This window comes from Equus przewalskii, chromosome 19 (genome assembly GCF_037783145.1).
Source record: "Equus przewalskii isolate Varuska chromosome 19, EquPr2, whole genome shotgun sequence".
In the NCBI taxonomy this organism is placed as follows: domain Eukaryota; kingdom Metazoa; phylum Chordata; class Mammalia; order Perissodactyla; family Equidae; genus Equus; species Equus przewalskii.
The window spans coordinates 30,004,292-30,024,755 of record NC_091849.1 but is presented as its reverse complement, the minus strand read 5'-3'; the positions used below and the strand labels follow the sequence as shown (position 1 = coordinate 30,024,755).

General features: G+C 41.0%; 2 protein-coding genes across 2 annotated transcripts in view; both read right to left on the bottom strand.

The window, feature by feature from the left end:
- The window catches only part of LOC103545664 (saoe class I histocompatibility antigen, A alpha chain-like), a 198,402-nt gene that overhangs the window by 131,465 nt on the left and 46,473 nt on the right, over nt 1-20,464 (bottom strand). The gene's annotated exons all lie outside the window — the stretch shown is intronic.
- On the bottom strand, nt 11,365-14,570 carry LOC103542271 (saoe class I histocompatibility antigen, A alpha chain-like). Its single transcript, XM_070585492.1, has 8 exons — nt 14,483-14,570; nt 13,908-14,251; nt 13,397-13,672; nt 12,494-12,769; nt 12,267-12,362; nt 11,811-11,843; nt 11,622-11,669; nt 11,365-11,457 (listed from the first exon to the last, which is right to left on the bottom strand). The coding sequence occupies exons 2-8, from the start codon at nt 14,164-14,166 to the stop codon at nt 11,453-11,455; spliced, it is 993 nt and encodes a 330-aa protein (XP_070441593.1). The 5' UTR covers nt 14,167-14,251; nt 14,483-14,570; the 3' UTR covers nt 11,365-11,452.

The following is a 20,464-nucleotide window of genomic DNA, read 5'->3' as shown; positions in this document are numbered from 1 at the left end:
TTATTAAAACTATGTTCCTAATGAACAATAACTCCCAATTCACTCCTTCCTCAGACCCTAGAAACCACCAGGTATATATACGTATCATAGCACCTGAAAAAATGCTCAACATGGTAGATAAGGCAGGAAATGAATATCAAAACCACAATGAGACACCACCTCATACATGTTAGGATGCCCCATATACACACATATTTGTGCATATGCTGGCATTTGTATGTCTTATTTGGAGAAATGTCAATTCAATTCTTTTGCCCACGAGAAAATAGAGTTGTTTGTCTTTTTGTCGTTGAATTGTTGGTGCTCTTTATGTGTTCCTGATATTAATCACTTATCAGATACATGATTTGCAAATACTTTCTTCCATTCTGTGGTTGGCTTTTAACTATTGATATGGTCCTTTGATACACAGAATTTTTTAATTTTGATGAACTCTCATTAGCTTATTTTTTCTTTTGTTACCTGTGCCTTTGGTGTTATATCCAAGAAATCATTGCCAAATCCAATGTCATGAAGATTTCCTCCTATGTTTTATTATAAGAATTTTACAGTTTTATGTCTTATGTTCAGGTCTTTCATCCATTTTATATTAATATTTGTATATGGTGCAAGGTGAGTGTCCAGCTTTATTATTTTGCATGTGGCTGTCCAGCTGTCCCAGCACCATCTGTTGAAAAGACTATTCTTTCCCCCATTGAATGATCTTGGCACCTTTGTTGGAAGTCCGTTGACCATAGACATGATTTTATTTATGGATTCTCAATCCTGTTCCATTTATCTGTATGTCTATTTATATGCCAGTACCATACTGTCTTGATTATCATTGCTTTGTAGGAAGTTTGAAATTGAGAATTGTGAGTCCTCCTACTTTGTTCTCCTTTCATAAGATTGTCTATTGTAGGTTCCTTGAATTTCCATATGAATTTAGAATCAGTTTGTGAATTCCGAGAAAGAAGTCAGTTAGGTATTTGATAGGGATTGTGTTGAATCCATGGATGAATTTGGGGAGTACTGCTGTCTTAACAATATTAAGTCTCCTAACCCATAATCATTTTTCTATTTACATAGATGTTCTTTAATTTCTCTTAACAATGTTTTGTAGTTTTCATGGTATAAGTTTTGCACTTCTTTTATTAAAATATTCCTAATATTTTACTCTTTTATGAGCTATTGTTAATAGAATATTTTCTTAATTTCTTTCTTAAATTATTTATTGTTTATTGTATAGAAATATAATTGATTTTTATATATTAACCTTATATCCTACAACCTTGATGAACTTCTTTATTAGTTCTAGTTTCTTTTTAGTGGATTCTTCAGGATTTTCTATGTAGGAGATTACGTCATCTTTGAATAGAGATAGTTTTACTTCTTCCTTTCCAATCAGAATGCATTTTATCTCTTTTTCTTGCACAATTACTCTGGCTAGAATCTCTAGAATAATGTTGAATAGAAGGGTGAGAGTGGAGATCCACATCTTGTTGCTAATTTAGGGGGAAAACAACCATTCTTTTGCCATTAAGTTTGATGTTACTTTTAGGATTTTCATAAATGCCCTTAAACAGATTGAGGAAATTCCTTTCTATTGCTAGCTTGTTGAGTGTTTTTTTCATGAAATGGTGGCAAGATTTTTTTTTTGCATCTATTGAGATAAGCATATGATTTCCATTTTTTATTATATTAACATGGTGTATTACATTAATTGATTTTTGGAATGTTAAGTCAACCTTGTATTCCTGGAATAAAGTCCACTTAGTCATGATGTATAATTCTTTCTACATGTTGCTGGATTCAAATTTCTATATTTTATTGAGAATTTCTCAATAAAAGTTATATTCATAAAAGATATCATGAATATATTCAATTATATTCATAAAAGATAATTGCTCTGTAGTTTTTTTTTCTTGTGATGTCATTGTGTGGTTTTGGTATCTGAATAATACAGGCCTCATGAAATGATCTGATACTGTTCCGTCCTCTTCTCCTTTTTAAAAGAGTTTATAAAAAGTTGTTTTTAATTCTTTGAATATTTCGTAGACTTCACCTGTGAAGTGGTCCTGGACACTTTTTGTGGGTAATTTTGGATAACTGATTCAATTTTATGACTTGTTATACGTATATTCAGGTTGTCTACTTCTTGAATCAGCTTTAGTACTTGGTATCTTTCTATGTATTTGTCTATTTTATCTAAGTTATCTAATTGTTGGGATACAATTATTCATAGCATTTTTGGGTAATTCTCTTCGTTTCTAGATGGTCAGTCATAACGTCCTCTCTTTCACTGCTGATTCTAGTAATTGAGTCTTCTCTCTCTTTTTAGTGATTCTAGTTGAAGATTTGTCAGTTTTGTCGATTTTCAAAGGACTAAATTTGTTTTAGTGAATTTTTTGTATTGTTTCTTTAATCTCTTTTCTCTATTTAATTTTCCTTTTAATCTTTACTTTTTCCTTCCTTCTGCTTGCTTTTGGTTTAGTTTGTTCCTTTTTTACCTTTGACATAAGGTGTAAAGTTAGGTAATTGAATTGAGATGTTTCTTTTTTAATGTAGGCATTACAGCTATAAATTTCCAAGTATTGTTTTAATAACATCCCATAAATTTTGTTATGCTGCGCCTTCATTTTCATGAATCTCAAAGTATTTCCTAATTTTAAATTTTGATATCTTCTTTGATCCATTGGTTATGTAGAAGTGTGTTATTTGATTTCCATGTGTTTGTGAGTTTCCCAAATTTCTTTTAGATATGGGTTGATTTCTCACTTTCTGCCACGGGCATAAAAGAAATACTTTGTATTCTTTCTATCCTTTTAAATTTATTAAGGTTTGTTTTATGGTCTAGTATATGGTTTATCCTGAGGAATGCTCCCTGTGCAATTGAGAAGAATGGATATCTTGCTGTGGTTGGTTGAAGTGTTCCACAAATGGGTGTTAGGTTGATACTGTTGTTCTATAGTATTGCTAAAGTTTTCTTTTTTTCTGTTTATCTTCTGCGTAGTTTTTCTATCCATTATTGAAAGCAGTATATTGAAGTCTCTATTATTGTTTTATTGTTTATTTCTCTTAATTTCTGTCAATTTTGTTTTTATGTGTTTGGTGCTCGGTTATTAGGTGCATATATGTTTATACTTGTTTTATCTTTCTGGTAGCACGGCCCTTTTATTATTATAAAATGTCCCTGTATTTTATAAAAAGTCTCTTTTGTCTCTTATCAGTGTGGCCACTCCAGCTTCCTTATGGTTACCATTTGACTGAGAAATCTTTTCTATCCTGTTAATTTTAATTTATTGGTAATTGAATCTCAGATGTGTCTACAGTAGACAGCATAATTGTATCCTGTTTTGTTTTCTATCTAACAATCTGTGCTTTGATTGACTTTTTAATCCATTTATATTTAATGTTAATGTTAATACAGTGGATTTATGATGCTACTTTACTTTTTGTTTTCTACATGTCTCATGTCTTTTCCTAGTCCTCTTTTACTGATTTCATTTCATTAAGTGGATATTTTCTACTGTAATATTTTAATTATTTAAAGATTTTTCACTGCATTTTTTAGTTATTTTCTTACTAGTTACTCTAGAGTTTGTCATATGCTTATCTTATCAAAACTCACTTCAGATTTATATTAACAATTTTGGTGCAAAATAGAAATGCCACTCTCTATAGCTCTACTTCTACTTCTTCCTTTTTGGGCTGTTTTGTTACACAAATCATGTCAAAACATGTTACAGACTCAACAATACATTGTAATAATTATTACTTTATATAATTTTGGAGAGTTTGCATTGCTACGTCTTCAGTGTCACTGATCTTTTCTTCTGCAATATGAAATCTGCCATTAATTCCATCTCACATTCAGTATAGTTTTTAACTCAGACATGTTCATCTCTGTAAGTTTGATTTTGGTCTTTCATATACTTTCATATCTCTTATGTAACTTTTTGAACATACGGAATACATTTACATTAACTGTTTTAACATCGTTTACTGCTAATGCTAACACGTGTGTCAGTTCTAGATTAGTTTAAATTGATTACTTTTCTCTGCCTTATGTGTTGTATTTTCTTGCTTTCTTTGCATGTCGAGTTATTTTTTATTTTATGCCAGATGTTATGATTTTACCTTATTAGGTGCTAGACATTTAGCCTTCCACAAATATTCTTCAGCTTTTGTTTCTGGACCACATTAAGTTACTTGGAAGTTGATTGATTCTTTTGGGTCTTGCTTTTAATATTTGTTAGGCAAAACAGGACAATATTTAGGTTAGGGCAAATTATGCCCAACTACTTAAACAAGACCTTCTGAATATTATACCCAATGCTTAGCAAATTATAAGGTTTTCCAGTCTGGTTGGTGGGAGCAAGCACCATTCCCAGTCCTGTGAAGGACTAGGTAATGTTCCCTGTAGTCTTTTTAGATTAGCCTTTCTCTGTCCCTGGATAGTTTCTTTACATGCATGCACCTATGAGCTGAACCCCTGAGGGGAACCCTCTGCAGACTTCCAGCTTTTTCTTTCAACTCTCTTCTCTGTGTGCCTTCACCTTCAATTGGCTGTGCTGGCCTCTCCAACTCACAACTCCATCCCCTCAACCCAATGAGACTGCTGGGCTCTCTTAGGGCTCCTCTTTCCTGCACTGTGTCATGGAAACTCCCTCCAGGAAGGAAGTTGGGCCTCACTTCTTTTGTTTCTCTTCTCTTAAGGATCACAATCCTTATGCTGCCTGTTTTCCAAGGTCTGAATATCATTGTTTCATATATTTATCTGAATATGTAGTTGTTTAAGACAGGAGAGTAAAGCTGGTCTCTTTACCCCGTCATAGCCCCAAAGTCCATAAACTGAGTTTTTAATTAAATTGTTTCAATTTTAATTTTTAAGAACTTATTTAGTTCTTTTGAAAATCAGATTGCTTATATTTAATTTTCTATGTTCTGCAGGCATTTTTAATTTTGTCTTTTTATCTGCAATTATTTTCAATTTTTCATGTTTTTCTTTATATCATGTAGATAATATATATTTAAATGTTTATATTATATCCTGGTTACATTATATTCCATGTCTCATAATTCCAATATTGAAGTTTTATGAGCCTCTTTATACTATCCTTTGTTTCTACTGCTTTTCGATCATAGTCTTTTTTTCCACTTGTACTTATACATTTCTTGCTACAAGCTGCTCTTTTTCCTCATGTAAGTATTTATGTAGATTCTTTGACACCTAGTTTAAATACAGATTTCGATAGAGGTTTTGTTTCACTCCTCCAATCTTTGGGTCATCATCAATCCAGGACAATTATAAAATAAATTCATGATATGAAGTTATTTTGGCCCAAAATGATAAATTTGGACCAAAATCACAGCAGGGGTAGCTTGAGGTTGTAAATTCTAACAAATAGTTGTTTGCTCCTTTTTTTTTTCCTGGCTCAAGGGCAAATTTCCTTAGAACACTCCTCTTGCATTGAAAGATGAAGCAGACTTGTCTTGTTTCACTCTTACTCTGAGGATATGAACCCAGATTTTCAGGGAGGGGACGTTTCTCACGCTCCCCACATGAATAAGCTCTGGGCATCATTTCCTGTCTGTTATAGTTCATGTGCCTGAGAAATCAAAGCTAAGATTCCTCTAGATTTGGCAAATGCCCGAAGGATAAAAACTTTTCTCTTTGAATTATTTACCCACATTTTTATATATTGGCATGAATGATTATTCATTAAACATTTAGAGCATTTTATATTTTATTGATTATTTTTAGTTGTTTTAAGCACATGAGACAGCCTTAAAACCTCACCTACCATATTACTGGAAATGGCATCCCCATTAATTATTTTTTCATTCCTGCTATTTATCCAGCAACGTTTTAGGTTAATATAAATCCACCTAAACCAATGCTACTTAGTGTGGTCTGTGAGCCAGTGCTGGCCCACGAGGTGTATGCTATCAGCCTACAATAAGATACATACAGAAATTGAACGTGAGTGCAAGCAAGAAAATCTCTACCTTATCTTGTCCAAGACTGGTAATTCTCAGGGAAAAGATGAGCATTTATATCATGTCATTGGATCTGCTAAAACAGTCTGATTATTAGCTCTTCAAGGACAAGACTGAGTAGCACAGTGTCTAAACTAGGATAGTTTTTTAGACTTTTGTTGGGGTCACACAAATACTGATAAATGTTATGGATACTCTCCCAAGAAATATGTACATATACAAAGAAATAAAAGTTAGTATAAAATGTCAGTGTATATATATACATGGATACTCTGAAGTCTTATAGATCTTGACTTTTTAATCCTAGCAAGAGAAAAAGTCAGGGAGAAGACATTTTGAGTAATCATTCATCATCCCACGATGCCATTCCACTCGTTTGTGAGTATAAACTAGAATAGAAAAAAGTTGGATTCCGTAACAGATATCAAAGGAGTAAGTTAAAAGATGTTTTTTATTAGTCACTTATTCATCTAATCAAACCCGAGTTCCTACAATGTACCAGATCAAGTTCTTATCTCATATCACTGCTCCAAAAATTGAAATTTGTCATTGTTTTTCCCTCCACCACCCCAACCTCCACCCTTCGAACCTGTACCCTCTTCCCACGTTAGGAGAATTCCACACTTGAAGAGTCTTGGTAGGAGGCAGAGACCACCTTCCTCCGTAAAAGAAGGAAACTCACTTTCCCAAACATTCTTGCAGTTGGACATGTCATGAAGGTCCACCAGTCAGGAGACTACATGCTGGAGTGTGACTTAAGATGTGGTGGCAGATAGGTGACACGCTGTGCAGAATGCATTTGGCACAGGTGGTGTAAGTGGCAATATGTCACTAATTTCCAGGAGCAGAAGAGACAGCAGTCCTGACTGCGGGGTCCAGTGCCCAGCATCAGGGCAGTCAGTGTTATGAGCAGTGGCATCTGTGCCCGGCAGCAGCAGCAGCAGTAATTCCTACGAGGGACCTGAGGTTCTAATACTTTTCCATCTCTTTCTACTTATCTATCTATATTAACTTAGGTTTCAATTAGAACAATTCGAATCCATTGTTCACAGCAATAAGTGAGTGAGAAATCCATGTATGGAATAGTTACAGACAGCAAGAATTCATAGATTTTTTTCCAGTTTAATTGAGATGTAATTGACATAGAACGTTTTGTATGTTAGAGGTGTACAACTTGTTGATTCGATACACTTACATATTGCAAAATGACTAACTTCATAGAGTTAGCTAACTAACACCTGCATCACATCAGATAATTATCATTTCTTTTTTGTGTGAGAACATTTAAGAACTCTCTTAGCAACTCAGAGATTTTCTTTTGCTGAGCTAATAACAACTTCCCAAATCTTTTACCTAGCAGGAAAAGCAACTGCAGGGGAGTGTTACCACATGAAGGGCATAATCTGCTTGCTACAAGACTAAAGCCAATCATCAAGAGGCAAGATGGTGGCACAGAAAGGGCATATATTAAGCAACTAGCTAGCAAGTCAGAAGGTGGGGGACTAGTATCCTAAGGCACCATCTTAAGGGGAACACAGAATCTTGAAGTAGGTATATAGGCCAGTGAGTTATAGGGGAGAGGGTTAGGAATGTTGGCCCTCTAGTGTTACAGACTGGGAGTGACCACACCAGATCTTTCAGTTGTCACTGATGATAGCTATCAGTATAGACTCGCTGTCCAGGGGTCATCACATTCCTAAGGAACTCAAAAGAACAATGTTGTTGACTTATTGCAGCTGGGAGGTACCTACACAAGCAGGAGCCATAAACTTTACAGAGCATGTATAGCTCATGGAAGGTACATATCCAGCTGGGATAATTAATCAGAGGTCATTCAAAGTTACCAGTTTCTTTTCTGCAATACTGTTTCCCTTACGTCAACCTGGTGTTGAGCTGGTATGAGAAGGAAGACAATTCCTCTACCATTTAGGTCCTTCTGGCTGGTCCAAAAATTAAAATGACATGAGATAGAATAACATGAGAAATCAAACAAGGTTTATAGCATGCATATATAGGAAAAACCCAGGAAGCCTGAGTAACTTGCCAGAATGGCCAAAGTTGCCACCTTAAATACCATCTTCAGCTAAAGACAAACAAGGATGTTGGGGGTAGCGGTTTGGGGCTTCAGAGGGGAGGAAGACAATTTACACGGAGATGGAAATGCAAATGTTTGTTATACAAGTTTTTGCTGGGTCATGTATAGACAATGTGACCCTAGAGATACATTTTACATTTCACTACCGTTATCTTATGGTATTCCTGGAACAGGCCTTCTATCTTAAATTCTTTCAGGCAGTTAGGGGAAAGGTCAAAGTTTCTTTCAGAGTGTTTTGTTCTTAAAAAATAATCAAGGTAAACACGCACGTTTTGTGATGGTCAATTCTGATCCCACAAACAACATTTTGTCTCCCAGTGTATGTCTTGTCTTTTTTCCTAGGAGAAAATAACATGGATTTAAGACCCCTCCCTATCCTGAACACTCTGATCATTGGCATCAGTGGTTCCCACTCTGGCTGAGCACTAGGATTGCTTGTGAGCTTGTTACAAAACACACCGGCCTCTCCCCAGATCCACGATCTCAGAACATTGGGCACGGAGCTCAAGAATCACTTATTTAACAAGCCCTACATCTGAGGCTGCTGGACAGTCATGTGGGAATTGTGGTCTATGTTCACGCTACTAAATGTATGACCTGAAGACCAACAGCATCAGCGCAAAACTGGTTATAAATGCAGAATCTTACACTCTATTCCAGACTATCTAGATCTTAATGAGATGTCCAAGGGATTCCTGTGCACACTAAAGTCTGAGACTCCCTGGTCTCCATGCCTTCCAGATGATGTGCCAGAACTGTGCAGTCTGCTCTGCGTGTGAGGTCTGATCAGATCACTTAGCACTGGGGGGTCCAGGGTTCAGTCCTTGTTCTTTTTTCTTCAGTGACCTCATCTGTTCTGAAGGCTTTAAATATCATTTATATGGTGTTACCTCCCAAATGTATTTCTCCAGTTCAGACATTTCTCCTAAATTCTAGACTTGCATATCCAACTGCTAAAACTAACCTTGTTTGCATTTAATAGATGTCTCTTGTTCAGCTTTACAATTTGGATGTCTATGATGCTGCTTTCTCAAATGTGTTTCTTCTCGAGTCCTCTCCATTTCCACTCGAGGCACTCCATATTTCTACTTGCACAGTCTGAAACTTGGGGTGTCCTCCTTGATCCTTTCTCATAACCCAAATTTAATCCATTAGGAGATGCTGTAAAGCCCATCTTCAGCATGTATCCAGAATCCAATCACTTCCTATTATTTTCTCTGCTCGCAGTCCAGACAAAGCAACTAACATCTCTAGCCTGGGACACGGCACTAGTTTCCTACAGTTTTCTCTACTGGTTGCTTGCGTTTCACCTCTTGATTCCGCATAGCACCAGACTGATGCTTCTAAAGAGAAGTCACACCAGATTGATCTTCTGTTCAAATCTGTCTTCTAACTCCACATCTTACTCAGAGAAAAGTCAAAACCTTCCAACATCCTCGAGGACTACATGACCAGGGTGTAATTCAGACCTCATCTCAATTGCTTTCTACTCCAGCCGCACTGGCCTCCTTGCTCTTCCCAGAACACACACACTCCTGCCCTAGCATATTTGTACTGGAGGTTCCTTTGCCTGGAAAGAACTTCCCTCAGATATCTTTATGGACAACCTTCATGTCCTTAAAATCTTTCCTCAAGGTCACTTTCCCAGTGAGGCCCACACTGACCACCATAGTAAAACAGCCATCTTCTCTGCCCCTACACACTTCTACTCTGGGTCACTTTCCTCAAAGAATTTTGAACTTCTAACAAACATTCCCCTTATTTACTATGCTTATGTCATACAGTCTGCCCCTTACCACTAGAACACATGCTCCATAAGGCTGGTAATTTTTACCTATTTTTAGTTCACTGAGGTTTCCTAGATGCAAAACTAACTTGTCATATATCAGGCACACAATTATCAGTTGAATGAATGGTCAACGTAGAGCACCTCCCTATTCTAGAGACAGTACATTTATTAATGTCACCTCAGGTCACACACTGTTTTGTGGCAGCTACAGCACAACATCCACTCACACTGACATCAGTGCCACCTCTACTTTTCTCACAAGTTCTGCTCTGCCTACCCTACCTCCCATATTAACCCTCCTGCACACTCACACACAATTATATTTCTCACGTCAGAAAGGACAATTCTAGGTTAATGGGTCTTATTTTCCAACCAACTGTGAATCTAAAGTAGACTTTACTTTATGAATCCATGAGTTTGGATCAGAACCAGGGCTAGGATGACTAGAGCTGAGGGCAGAGATGGGCGCAGGCTGCAGAGAAGACAGAAACCCAACAGGAATTCATCTAAGGTGAGAAACTACCAGATCCCTCCTCTCTGCTAATTCCAGAATATGGTTGTTTAAAAAGAGGGAAATAATAGGAAGGACAATCCAGGAAACAGCCCTAAAAGGAGGGCAAGAGCTGGATGAGTCCAAAAATTCATGATACCACAGAGTCTCCTGCGTGCAGGGGTCGCCCTGAGCTTTGTGGAGACAATGACAGGCCCAATGACTCCTGCTGGTGTCCGAGATGGGGACACCCAGAGAAGAATGAGTGGAGCTCGAAACATGAAAGTAAACAGGAATAATCCAAAAGAATTTTGTTTGTTTCTTTCGGGTCAAAGAAACAAAATATAAACACATAAAAGATGGGGGAGGAGGGTCAGACTCGCCTGAGCCTAGGCGGACCAAGCCACACGAAGCTCTCGCTGTCCATGGTCCTGAAGACATGACAACGCCCAGGTGATGTCTGAGTCCTTGTGATTACAGGTCCTGGTGGGGCAAGGTTCTACTGAAGGGACCAGAACAGAGGAGGAGAGAGACGACCCAGCCGAGGAATGACAATATCACAGCCCACGATGCACTGAGCACTGAGTGGACACAGGCCCCGTCCACACTCGGCTCCTCACAGCCCTCTCCTGTCCCAACCTGCAACAGGCTCGGCACAGCAAACACATGAATTCTAGAAGGTTCTCAGTGCTTCCATTTATTTCCTCTCCCAAACTTTAGGAAATTTCTCCTTTAATTCAAACATCAATCCCTTAGACAAGAAATAGAAAAAAATTCATATCTGGATTCATATTTTCAATAAGGAAGCAAGTCATTACTACTCATTGCCACATGAAGTTAAGACAAGGATGGAGACAGGCCACTCTCACTTCTGCTGGAAGAGGAAAGTCGATCAGGAAAAAGAACACAGATCAGTGTAGGGAGGGAGTCATGGTGGACCGGCAGTGGGCTAATCTCCTCCGCTCCTGACCTTATGCTGATAAGAACACAGACACATTCAGATGCCAGTTGCAGAAAGAGAAGTCAAGGATTCTTGTGTCACAAGGGGAGGTGTGAATTAATCTTGCATCACTCCATCCCCCACAAGGCAGTTGTCTCAGACTGTGAAAGAAAATAGTTATGAACAAATTCAGGTCAGTCACATAAATGCTGACATTCTCAACAGCCCATCACATGCTCAACATTTCCCAATCAAAGAATTCCCATAATCCCGTCATATCCCCTCTCCTCAATACCCCTCCCACTTTGGGCCTCCATTGTCTTACCTTTGGGATCCATGAGAGATGCATCAGAGCCCTGGGCACTGTCATTGTCTGGGGTAGAACAAAACAGGATGTGGTCAGAGCCCACAGGAGATGAGACTAAAGGAGGAACTATGGGGTGGGTGAGCTCCCCTCATGGGCTCCCTTCTACACTATCCCAAGGGTCTCAGATCAACCCCCATTCAAACTTACCAGTAGCCTGAGCAGAGCTCCTTCTTTTTTCACCTGAGGAAGAAAACAGGGAGAAGACTGGATCATGAGATACTAGAGGAACTCCCTGGTCCTGGACCACAGGAAAGTTTCCAGAAACATGACTGAAGGCCCAGAGCAGGATTGGAAAACAAGAAGAAAGGAAATATACGGGGACTAGACCAACTGCCCTCCTGGAGGTCCGTCCTCAGCAGGGAGCTTCCCCTGTAATTTTCGACTCCTGAGAATTAAGTCCCCAGACCAGAATTATCAAGGTGAAAAAAACCTGTCTTTCATTTTCACAAGCGCTTTAGAAAACAATGTTAGCAATCAGCTCCAGAGTGCAAGTACATGAGTGTGGATGGCGTTTTCCATTAACATGGCAGGGCAAACTTCTACCTGGTGCTTGAAACCTCTCAGTGGGACAAGAAAACTCAGATCACTCACTCCCTTTCCTACCTGAGCACTTCTTCCTCCACATCACAGCTCCAGCTCCAAGGAGAACCAGGCCAGAAACGATGCCCACGATGGGGATTATGAGCTGAGGCGGCGGCTCTGGGAAGGGAAGGGAAGGGAAGGGAAGGGGAGGGGCTCTGACGTAAGGCTTGAGTCCTGACCTTGCAGAAGGTGTCCAAAAGGGCATCTGTTTTCTCTGAGAAGAGGTGTCCCCCCACCTCCCTCCTTACCCCATCTCAGGGTGAGGGGCTCAGACAGCCCTTCGTGCTGCACATGGCACGTGTATCTCTGCTCCTCCCCAGAAGGCACCACCACAGCCGCCCACTTCTGGAAGGTCCCATCCCCTGCAGGCCTGGTCTCCACAAACTCCATGTCCTGGGTCAGGTCCTCCCCATCACGCTGCCAGGTCAGGGTGATCTCCACAGGGTAGAAGCCCAGGGGCCAGCACCTCAGAGTGACCTCATGGTCAGAGATAGGGTGATGGGTCACGTGACTTTTGGGGGGTTCTGAGGAGGAACAATCAGAAATTTCACACTTTCAGTTACCTCCATGAGCCACTAAGGCAGCACTCATGTGCCCATCCCAAGAACAGACAGAACAATTGGTTTGGAAGGAGAAAGCACAAAACTCAGACACTAGCCTGGATCTGGGGATCTAGGACAATGTCCTATTCCTTGGAAAGTTCTAGAACCAGGGTGAGAGGCCAGGGTAGGAGGCTCCAGGTTTCTAAAGAGAAGAACACAGACTTCTGGTCCTGACCTGGGTGGAGGGTGAATGACTCAGCAAAGTTGGATTCGGACCTGCAAAGATGTTCTTAGGGCAAGAACAAGACCCTGAGAAAGTCATGGTTCACAAGACGGCTGCTAGGGTCAAAGGGAACCAGTGACGGGCGATTTCAGGGATGGTCTCCCCTTCTATTCCTTAAGAAACTGGATTCCTTCACTGTCCACTAGAGACGGGCGTGCCTCTCTCTTTGCCCTCTGTGGGCAAGTCATCACAGAAATGGAAACCTGGGTGAATTCCTCTCTTTCCTGAAGGGCAGTATTCTGACACTGATCTCATTTTCCTCCCCTCTCTGTGGGAAGCCAGCCCCAGCCTGAGGAGAGATCGGGAGGCCCCGTGTCCCCTCGTACCCGCGCGCTGCAGTGTCTCCTTCCCGTTCTCCAGGTATCTGAGGAGCCACTCCACGCACGGGCCCTCCAGGTAGTTCCTGTCGTACTCAGCCTCACCGGCCGCCTCCCACTTGCGCTGGGTGATCTGAGCCGCCGTGTCCGCCGCGGTCCAGGAGCGCAGGTCCTCGTTCAGGGCGATGTAATCGGCGCCGTCGTAAGCATACTGTTTATACCCACGGAGGAGGCGCCCGTCCGGCCCCACGTGGCAGCCAGACACCTTCTGGAAGGTGTGAGACCCTGACCCCGCCCCCGAGGTCAGTCCCACCCACCTGGCCCCGCCCTGACCGCCAGGTAGCGATTTAACCTAAACTGAAAATGAAACTGCGTAAAAGTCCCCCTGGCTCTTCCCGGGTCGGAGTCCGGGCGGGTCCCGCAGCCTCGGGGTGAATCTCGGACCCGGAGACTCGGGGAGACCCCGGCCCGTCCGTGGGGATGGGGGGTCGCGACCTGGACCCGGGCCCACGTCGCTCACCTGCCTCACTCTGGTTGTAATAGCCGCGCAGGGTGTTCAGGCCCACTCGGAAATTCTGTTCGTGGCCCTTCATTTTCTGCGTCTCTTCTTCCCAATACTCCGGCCCCGCCTGCTCCACCCACGGCGCCCGCGGCTCCATCCTCGGACTCGCGGCGTCGCTGTCGAACCGCACGAACTGCGTGTCGTCCACGTAGCCGACGGCGACGAAGCGGGGCTCCCCGCGGCCAGGCCGGGACACGGCGGTTTTGTAATATCTCATGGAGTGGGAGCCTGGGGGCGGGGAGGGGCTGAGACTCGGCCGACCCTCCTCCTGGCGCGGGTCCCCGGGTCCGAGGGTGATCGGGCTAGGAGAGTGGACGGGTGAGGGGGTCGTGAGAGAGAACGGCGGCGGGAGACCCCAGTGGGCGAAAGGAGGAGGCGGAAGAAGGGAGGGGTCAGGACGGGGCGAGGCAGAGGTGGGGGGTCTGGGCAGGTGTCCGCGGAGACACGCCTTCCCCGGGTGTCCTGCGTTCCAGCCGCGCGGTCCCCTCGCTCCGCCCCCTGCAGAGGCCGTTTTCTCCCGACCCCGCGCTCACCCGCCCAGGTCTGGGTCAGGGTCCCTGAGAGCAGCAAGAGGAAAGTTGGCGGCATCATAACCCTCATTCTGGGGGTTTGGGCAGAATCTGAGTCGTGGCGCGTCCTGGAGACTTTATAACCCAGAACCGCGGAGACGCTGATTGGCCTCGCTAGAAACCGGACACCCAATGGGAGTGAGAACTGGGGCCGCGTCATGAGTCTCCAGGCAGGATAACCTGACAGGTTGTGAGAGGGAGAAGCGCAACTCACGGAGACAGAGACTCCCCAACACTGGGCTTCCCCGCCCCAGACTCTGCCCTCGGACCTGGGACCCTGAGAGCCACGTCTGGGGACCTGGGACTTTGCCCTGACCCCTCTCCTCCTGCACCGAGAGTTCTTTGTCACACTGTCTCCCTGAGTCCTCGCCCAGGGGCGGTTTGTGTCAGCGATTGTCAAGCATGTTGGTTTCAGGATATCTATGTAGTCTTACACGAGGACCCCACTGTGTTGGTTATATCGATCAATATTTACTTTGATAGGAATAAAAGTTTGTTATCAATTTGTTTAGAATAATATTAATAACCCATCGAAAGTTGACAGAAATAATGCTTTTATGAAAAATAACCATTTCCCCAAATAAACAAGGCAGTGAGAAGAGTGGATCTTTTTGCATTTTACATTTTTGCAAGTCTCTTTCTTGTCTGTCTTGTTAGAAGACCGCTGGATTTTCACATTTGTTCTGCATTTAATCTGTTATTTTGGTTGAAGTATATAAAAAATGCAGCCTTACACAAATATGCAAGAGTAATATTTTTAATAACTTTCAGATGATTGTGAATATTCAACTTTAATATAAAACTACACAAGTGGTGGTTTCTCAATGGTTATTTGCAAAGTGGAACCTGAGACAATATTATTGAATATTTACTATTTTGTTACATTAAAATCCACAGACTTCTTTTGTCTATTGAATGGCATTTGCAGTAATGTATGATTTTTTTTTGAGGAAGGTTAGCCTTGAGCTAACATCTGCTGCCAATCATCCTCTTTTTGCTGAGGAAGACTGGCCCTGAGCTAACATCTGTGCCATGTAGTGCCATGTCCACATGTGGGATCCGAACCGACAAACCCTGGGCCGCCGAAGCGGAATGTGCGCACTTAACCGCTGCACCACCAGGCCGGCCCCTGTATGATTTTTTAAAGTAATATTGTGTTTCACTAGTTCTATACATCTTCTTATGTTGATACATTAACTGTCAGTTGATTTTCTTGAAGGGAGAAGCTTATGTTTATTTTGAGAAAGCATATGCTAATTAACCAAATCTAAATAATCATAGTTTCTATCACTCATTCTTTCAAGTAGAATTAGTACTAAAGAGGCTAGCTCAACTCACACGACTTATTTTCCTTGGGACACAGTTCTTTGGAATGTAGCAGAAGGGCTTTATGTGTACTTCCCATGTCACCCTGTAAGCTATTTTTAAAATGTAGATTTAAGGATAATTATTTGGTTAAGATAATAATTTTTAACGCTTCGATCAGGACGTTTTAAAGTATAAGTATTTTTTTGTTGTTTTTTGTTTTTTCTGCAAGTAAGTGATGGTGAAGGTAAGTACTATTGCAGTTTGGTACCATGGCCTCCGTTCTTGGTAAGTTTTACCTCAGTGCAAATGTCAACATAGTGAGAAGGCAAATGATGTCTAGAAATATTATGAAAATAGTTTTGACCTCATGAATCCTGTGGAAGGGTCTCTGTGACTTCAGCAGTTCCACAGACGACACTTTGAGAACTGCTATTCTGAATAAACCAGGGACTCTCCCAAGTGGTCCCCACTTTTGCCTCTTCTTCATTTCCCAGAATGCCTCTCTCTGAGTTTGGACTCCCTGCCTTCCAAAACTTAGCTTAGAGCATTGCCCTGGTCACCTCTTCACCTCCTGGAAATTGATGCCAGAGAGTGTCCTCAGTCTACGAAGAGAGGTGGAGGGACAGGTATTTCCCTTTGGAACTGGGACCAGTTTGAGCCTGAAGGCACTGGACCCACTGATGACCTATTTTGATTTTGCTATACACCAGCTTACTGTGTATTCATATCTCAGACAGAAATCTGACATATCTCTAAGAGAAATAATATTGGCCCTTTCATTTTACATGGGGCTGATGCATCTGATTTGAGGCCCATAAAGTATGAAGAGCAGTACTGTCAAAGAGAATGTTCTGTGTTGAAGGAATTGTTCTATATCTGCACTGTCCATTATGGTAGCCAGTAGCTACATGTGGCTATTGAGCACTTGAAATGTGGGTATTGTGCTGAGCAGTTGAATTTTTAATTCTATTTACTTCAAGTTTAAATGTCCATATGTGGCTAGTAGCTACTGTATTTCACAGTGCATATCTAGAATGTTCTTAGTTTTCAGTCTCCTCCTGCCAAAAAGATATTGGGTGACTCATAGGTTGATGTACATTAAAATGATTCTCATATGGAAGTCATGATTTTGTCCATGTGGGTCTTAGACACATCCTTAAACTATAGCATGAACAAGAAGTCTAATTAATATGTACTTTAACAGTTGGAGTATACAGACATTAACCAAAACATGATTTATCACCTTAAGGTCATAAGTGTTCGAAAATGCCCATCACTGGAGTTAATAGATGACTATGTACATTCGGACTCTTTGTGTTGTTTTCATTAACCTGGTAAACATAAGCAGAGATATAAGTCTTCGCTTAGCCTAAGAGAAAGCATTTATTGAACACAACGTATATCACATATCTTGTAGGGCTTGTACATAATTGTAAAATTTTAGAGATGATGTAAACTTTAGAATTCCACCCCCTTAGAATTCTTTATCTGTTGCTCCTTCCCATACTTTCTCCCAAATTAAAACAATTCTATCGCCCTTCACCCTTGGACCTCTCTCCTAGATGAAAATGTGCATTAACGTTTTACAATTGTGGAATGAAGAATTCTCTAAGCTTGACTCAAAGATGAAAAACATAAAACTTCTCTATGTCAACCACACACTCACAAAGATACAAACACATACCAACAATCAAACTCAAAGACTCATGAAAACTTTGACAGACAAAGAGTAATAACACACCTCAATATTCTTCAGCCAAGGGCCACCAGGAGCACATCTGTGGGCAGACAAGTTGATTTATTACTCATTGCTGTGATGCAGAACACACAGTACCGGTGACCACAGGGCATCTCAGTGTGAAGGTGATAGAACATATATAGGATTTGGGCTTTGGTCGGGGGATTTACGGGAGAGTCTATGAGCAGGAGCTCACTCTAGATTGGGTGTTGTCAGGAAGTGGGGGCTATTCTGTGATTGGGCATCTCAATAAATCTTATCTGTAGACAAGGCCGACTAGAGCAAGGATAAAGCTGTAACTGGAAAGAAGCAGCGGTCGCTCATACTAGCCAGCATAGGGAGATGTTTGGTATTTTGTGAGTTGCACAGTGCCTTGTTTTTGTCTGTGCTGAGACAAAGTGATGTAGTGGTCTAGTTTTGTCTCACTTTGTCAGGTCTCAGAGTGTCCTTGTATGATATGGATGTTCTGTGAGCTGACTTATGTCTAACAGGAGAATAACATGCCAAGTGGTGAGCACAGGGTGGACTCTGAAAACACTGAGGCCCAGCTATAGTTGTTAGACCAGTTCCCAATTTTGGGGCTGCTTTTTCTACTTTCTAAATTCAATATTTTAAAATAACTGCAATACAATAAAAAAAGGAAGAATATTAGAAAACAATTTGGAAAAGAAGAAATGACAATGTCAAACAAATATATTAGTGCTAAATAAGTGTAAACAAAAATGAGGATGTGGAATAAGAAATGGGAATAAAAATTAAAATCTATCAGCTTGGCAAAAATGAAAGTAGGTGATGAGAGTATTTACCAGAACGTAGAGAAAATATACTGTCATAAAGATTGATGGGATTGAAAACTGTACAAAATCTCTTCTAAAGGGCTCTTTTGAAAAATGTCTCAACAATTTAAATGCGTTTACATTTTGATGCAGAAATTTCTTTTTTAGGAATTTATGCTAAGAAGGTAATCACACGTGTTCTCAAAAATGTGTATTCAAGGATGTTTCCTGAGTTATGGTTTATAAAAGCAAAGAATGGAACTTATCTAAATGATGTAATGAGTATAATGATGGCAACTATGAAAAGAGGAACACTCAATATGTCTCAGGCGATGATGCCCTAATTTAAATAGAGGGTCACATTTAATCCTCAGAGCAAACCCATGAGGCACCAACATGTGATCCCTTTGTATGAACAGAGTAGTGGAGACTCAGAGAGGTTTAGGAGGTGGTGGAGCCAGGGGTGAACTGAGGGATTTTGTCTCAGAGCTTTGTTGACTCATCTTCCGTTGGTTCCCTGTCCAATGTTGGTGGCAGGATGACTCTGCAACCCATGCAGATGAACTGTCTCAATGTTACAGAACATTTTATGACAGGAGGCCACTAGGCTCAGAGCTCAGAAGGACATCAAGGGGCAGTGTGACTTAACTGCCCAAACCACAGCACTGTCCATCATCTAGTGTATATTTTGAGGCCTCCAGTGGATCAGGATCAGCTAGACTCTGGAGAGACAGTGAAGAGCAAAATAAGACCCTGGTGATATGGAGCTTGTGTTGTCATGGAGAGATGGACATTTAGCAGAAATGACAAAGATAAATGAAATCACTATTGAGCCAAGTGCTGTGAGTAAAAAGTTCATGATGTCATGAAAGTGGATAACCAGGAGACCTAACAGGTCCCCTACTACTTTTATCAATAATATATAATATATGTAAAAGGTATATGGCATATTAAAAAAACAGAATTTTATAAATTATATACAATCATAGAACAAGAAAAAGCCCTTGGAAATTAAAAAATGATCATAGAAATGAATAATTTAGTAGGTGAGCTGGAAGATTAAAGTTATACTTCCACTAAGTAGTACAGATGGAAAGGTCATACAAAGCAGGAGAGAAGACCTGTAAGAATATTAGTCTATCAATCAAGGGATTCCAACATGTTAATAACATCAGTTTCAGAAATAATGGGGAGTAGGAAATGATAAATGATTTCAAGAAAATCTCAGAGTTTACAGGCAAAAATTTATATTCTGAGTGGCCTAACCAAGTTCTTACTACAGTAGATGAAAGCAGATCCACACCATGACGATGACAGTGAAATTTAATAAAGAGGGTGGAAAAGAAGAGACCTTAAAAACTTTAAGAGGCAATAAACACAGGCCTGGTGTTAGGAGGCATTACAGCAATGCCTTCCAAATTCTGAGGAAAAAAATATTCCAACGCGGAGTTCTATACCAAGTCAAGATGCAAGGGCTGGTGCAGCCTAAAGACATTCCAGATGTTTAAGGTTTCAATGTTTTACTTTCCATGTTCCCTTCCTCAGGATACTACTGGGAAAAGTGGGGAACAATGATGGAGAAAACAAAAAAAGGGGAAAAATGAGACCCAGGCAACCGGGGAGCCAGAAAAAGTAAAGGGCTCCTAGGATGAGGTGAAGGAGATGGGAGATGTCAGTCCTGCCCCAGGTGTGCAGGGAACCAGCCCACGTGTGGCAGGATTGAGGGCTGTGGGACAGGTGTTCCCCCAAAGATGAAGTTGGTAGAATAATTGATATGCTCAAATATATTTATGAACATTTAGACTCTGGGGAGGGTAGTGGAATATTTTAGTAATGAGTACAACAGAAACTACACAAATGAAGAAACAAGATATTTATTAACTCCAGGGAACATAAAAAGTTGACTCAAGAAAAGAAAAGTAATCAGGTAATCATATCTACCAAATGCTCAGTTGTTACCGTTTACATGGCCGTAATAATGCAGACATGGCACATTGAGCTCATCAAAATTGTAAAGTAATTGTATTGGGAAGATGGGGGTGTGTGAAAGAAGAGCCAATTCCCTAAAGATGATGCAGCAAAGATGATGAAACAAGGAGCATTATGAGTATTCTATTAGAGCAT

What these genes read in the sequence shown, in the direction of transcription:
- LOC103542271 (XM_070585492.1), bottom strand. Translation starts at nt 14,166, where the DNA reads ATGAGATATTACAAAACCGCCGTGTCCCGGCCTGGCCGCGGGGAGCCC. An exon ending in GGAGACACTGCAGCGCGCGG is followed by an intron (nt 12,770 to 13,396) that starts GTACGAGGGGAC and finishes GTTCCTCCTCAG; the next exon opens with AACCCCCCAAAAGTCACGTG. An exon ending in GTGGAGGAAGAAGTGCTCAG is followed by an intron (nt 11,844 to 12,266) that starts GTAGGAAAGGGA and finishes TTTCTTCCTCAG; the next exon opens with GTGAAAAAAGAAGGAGCTCT.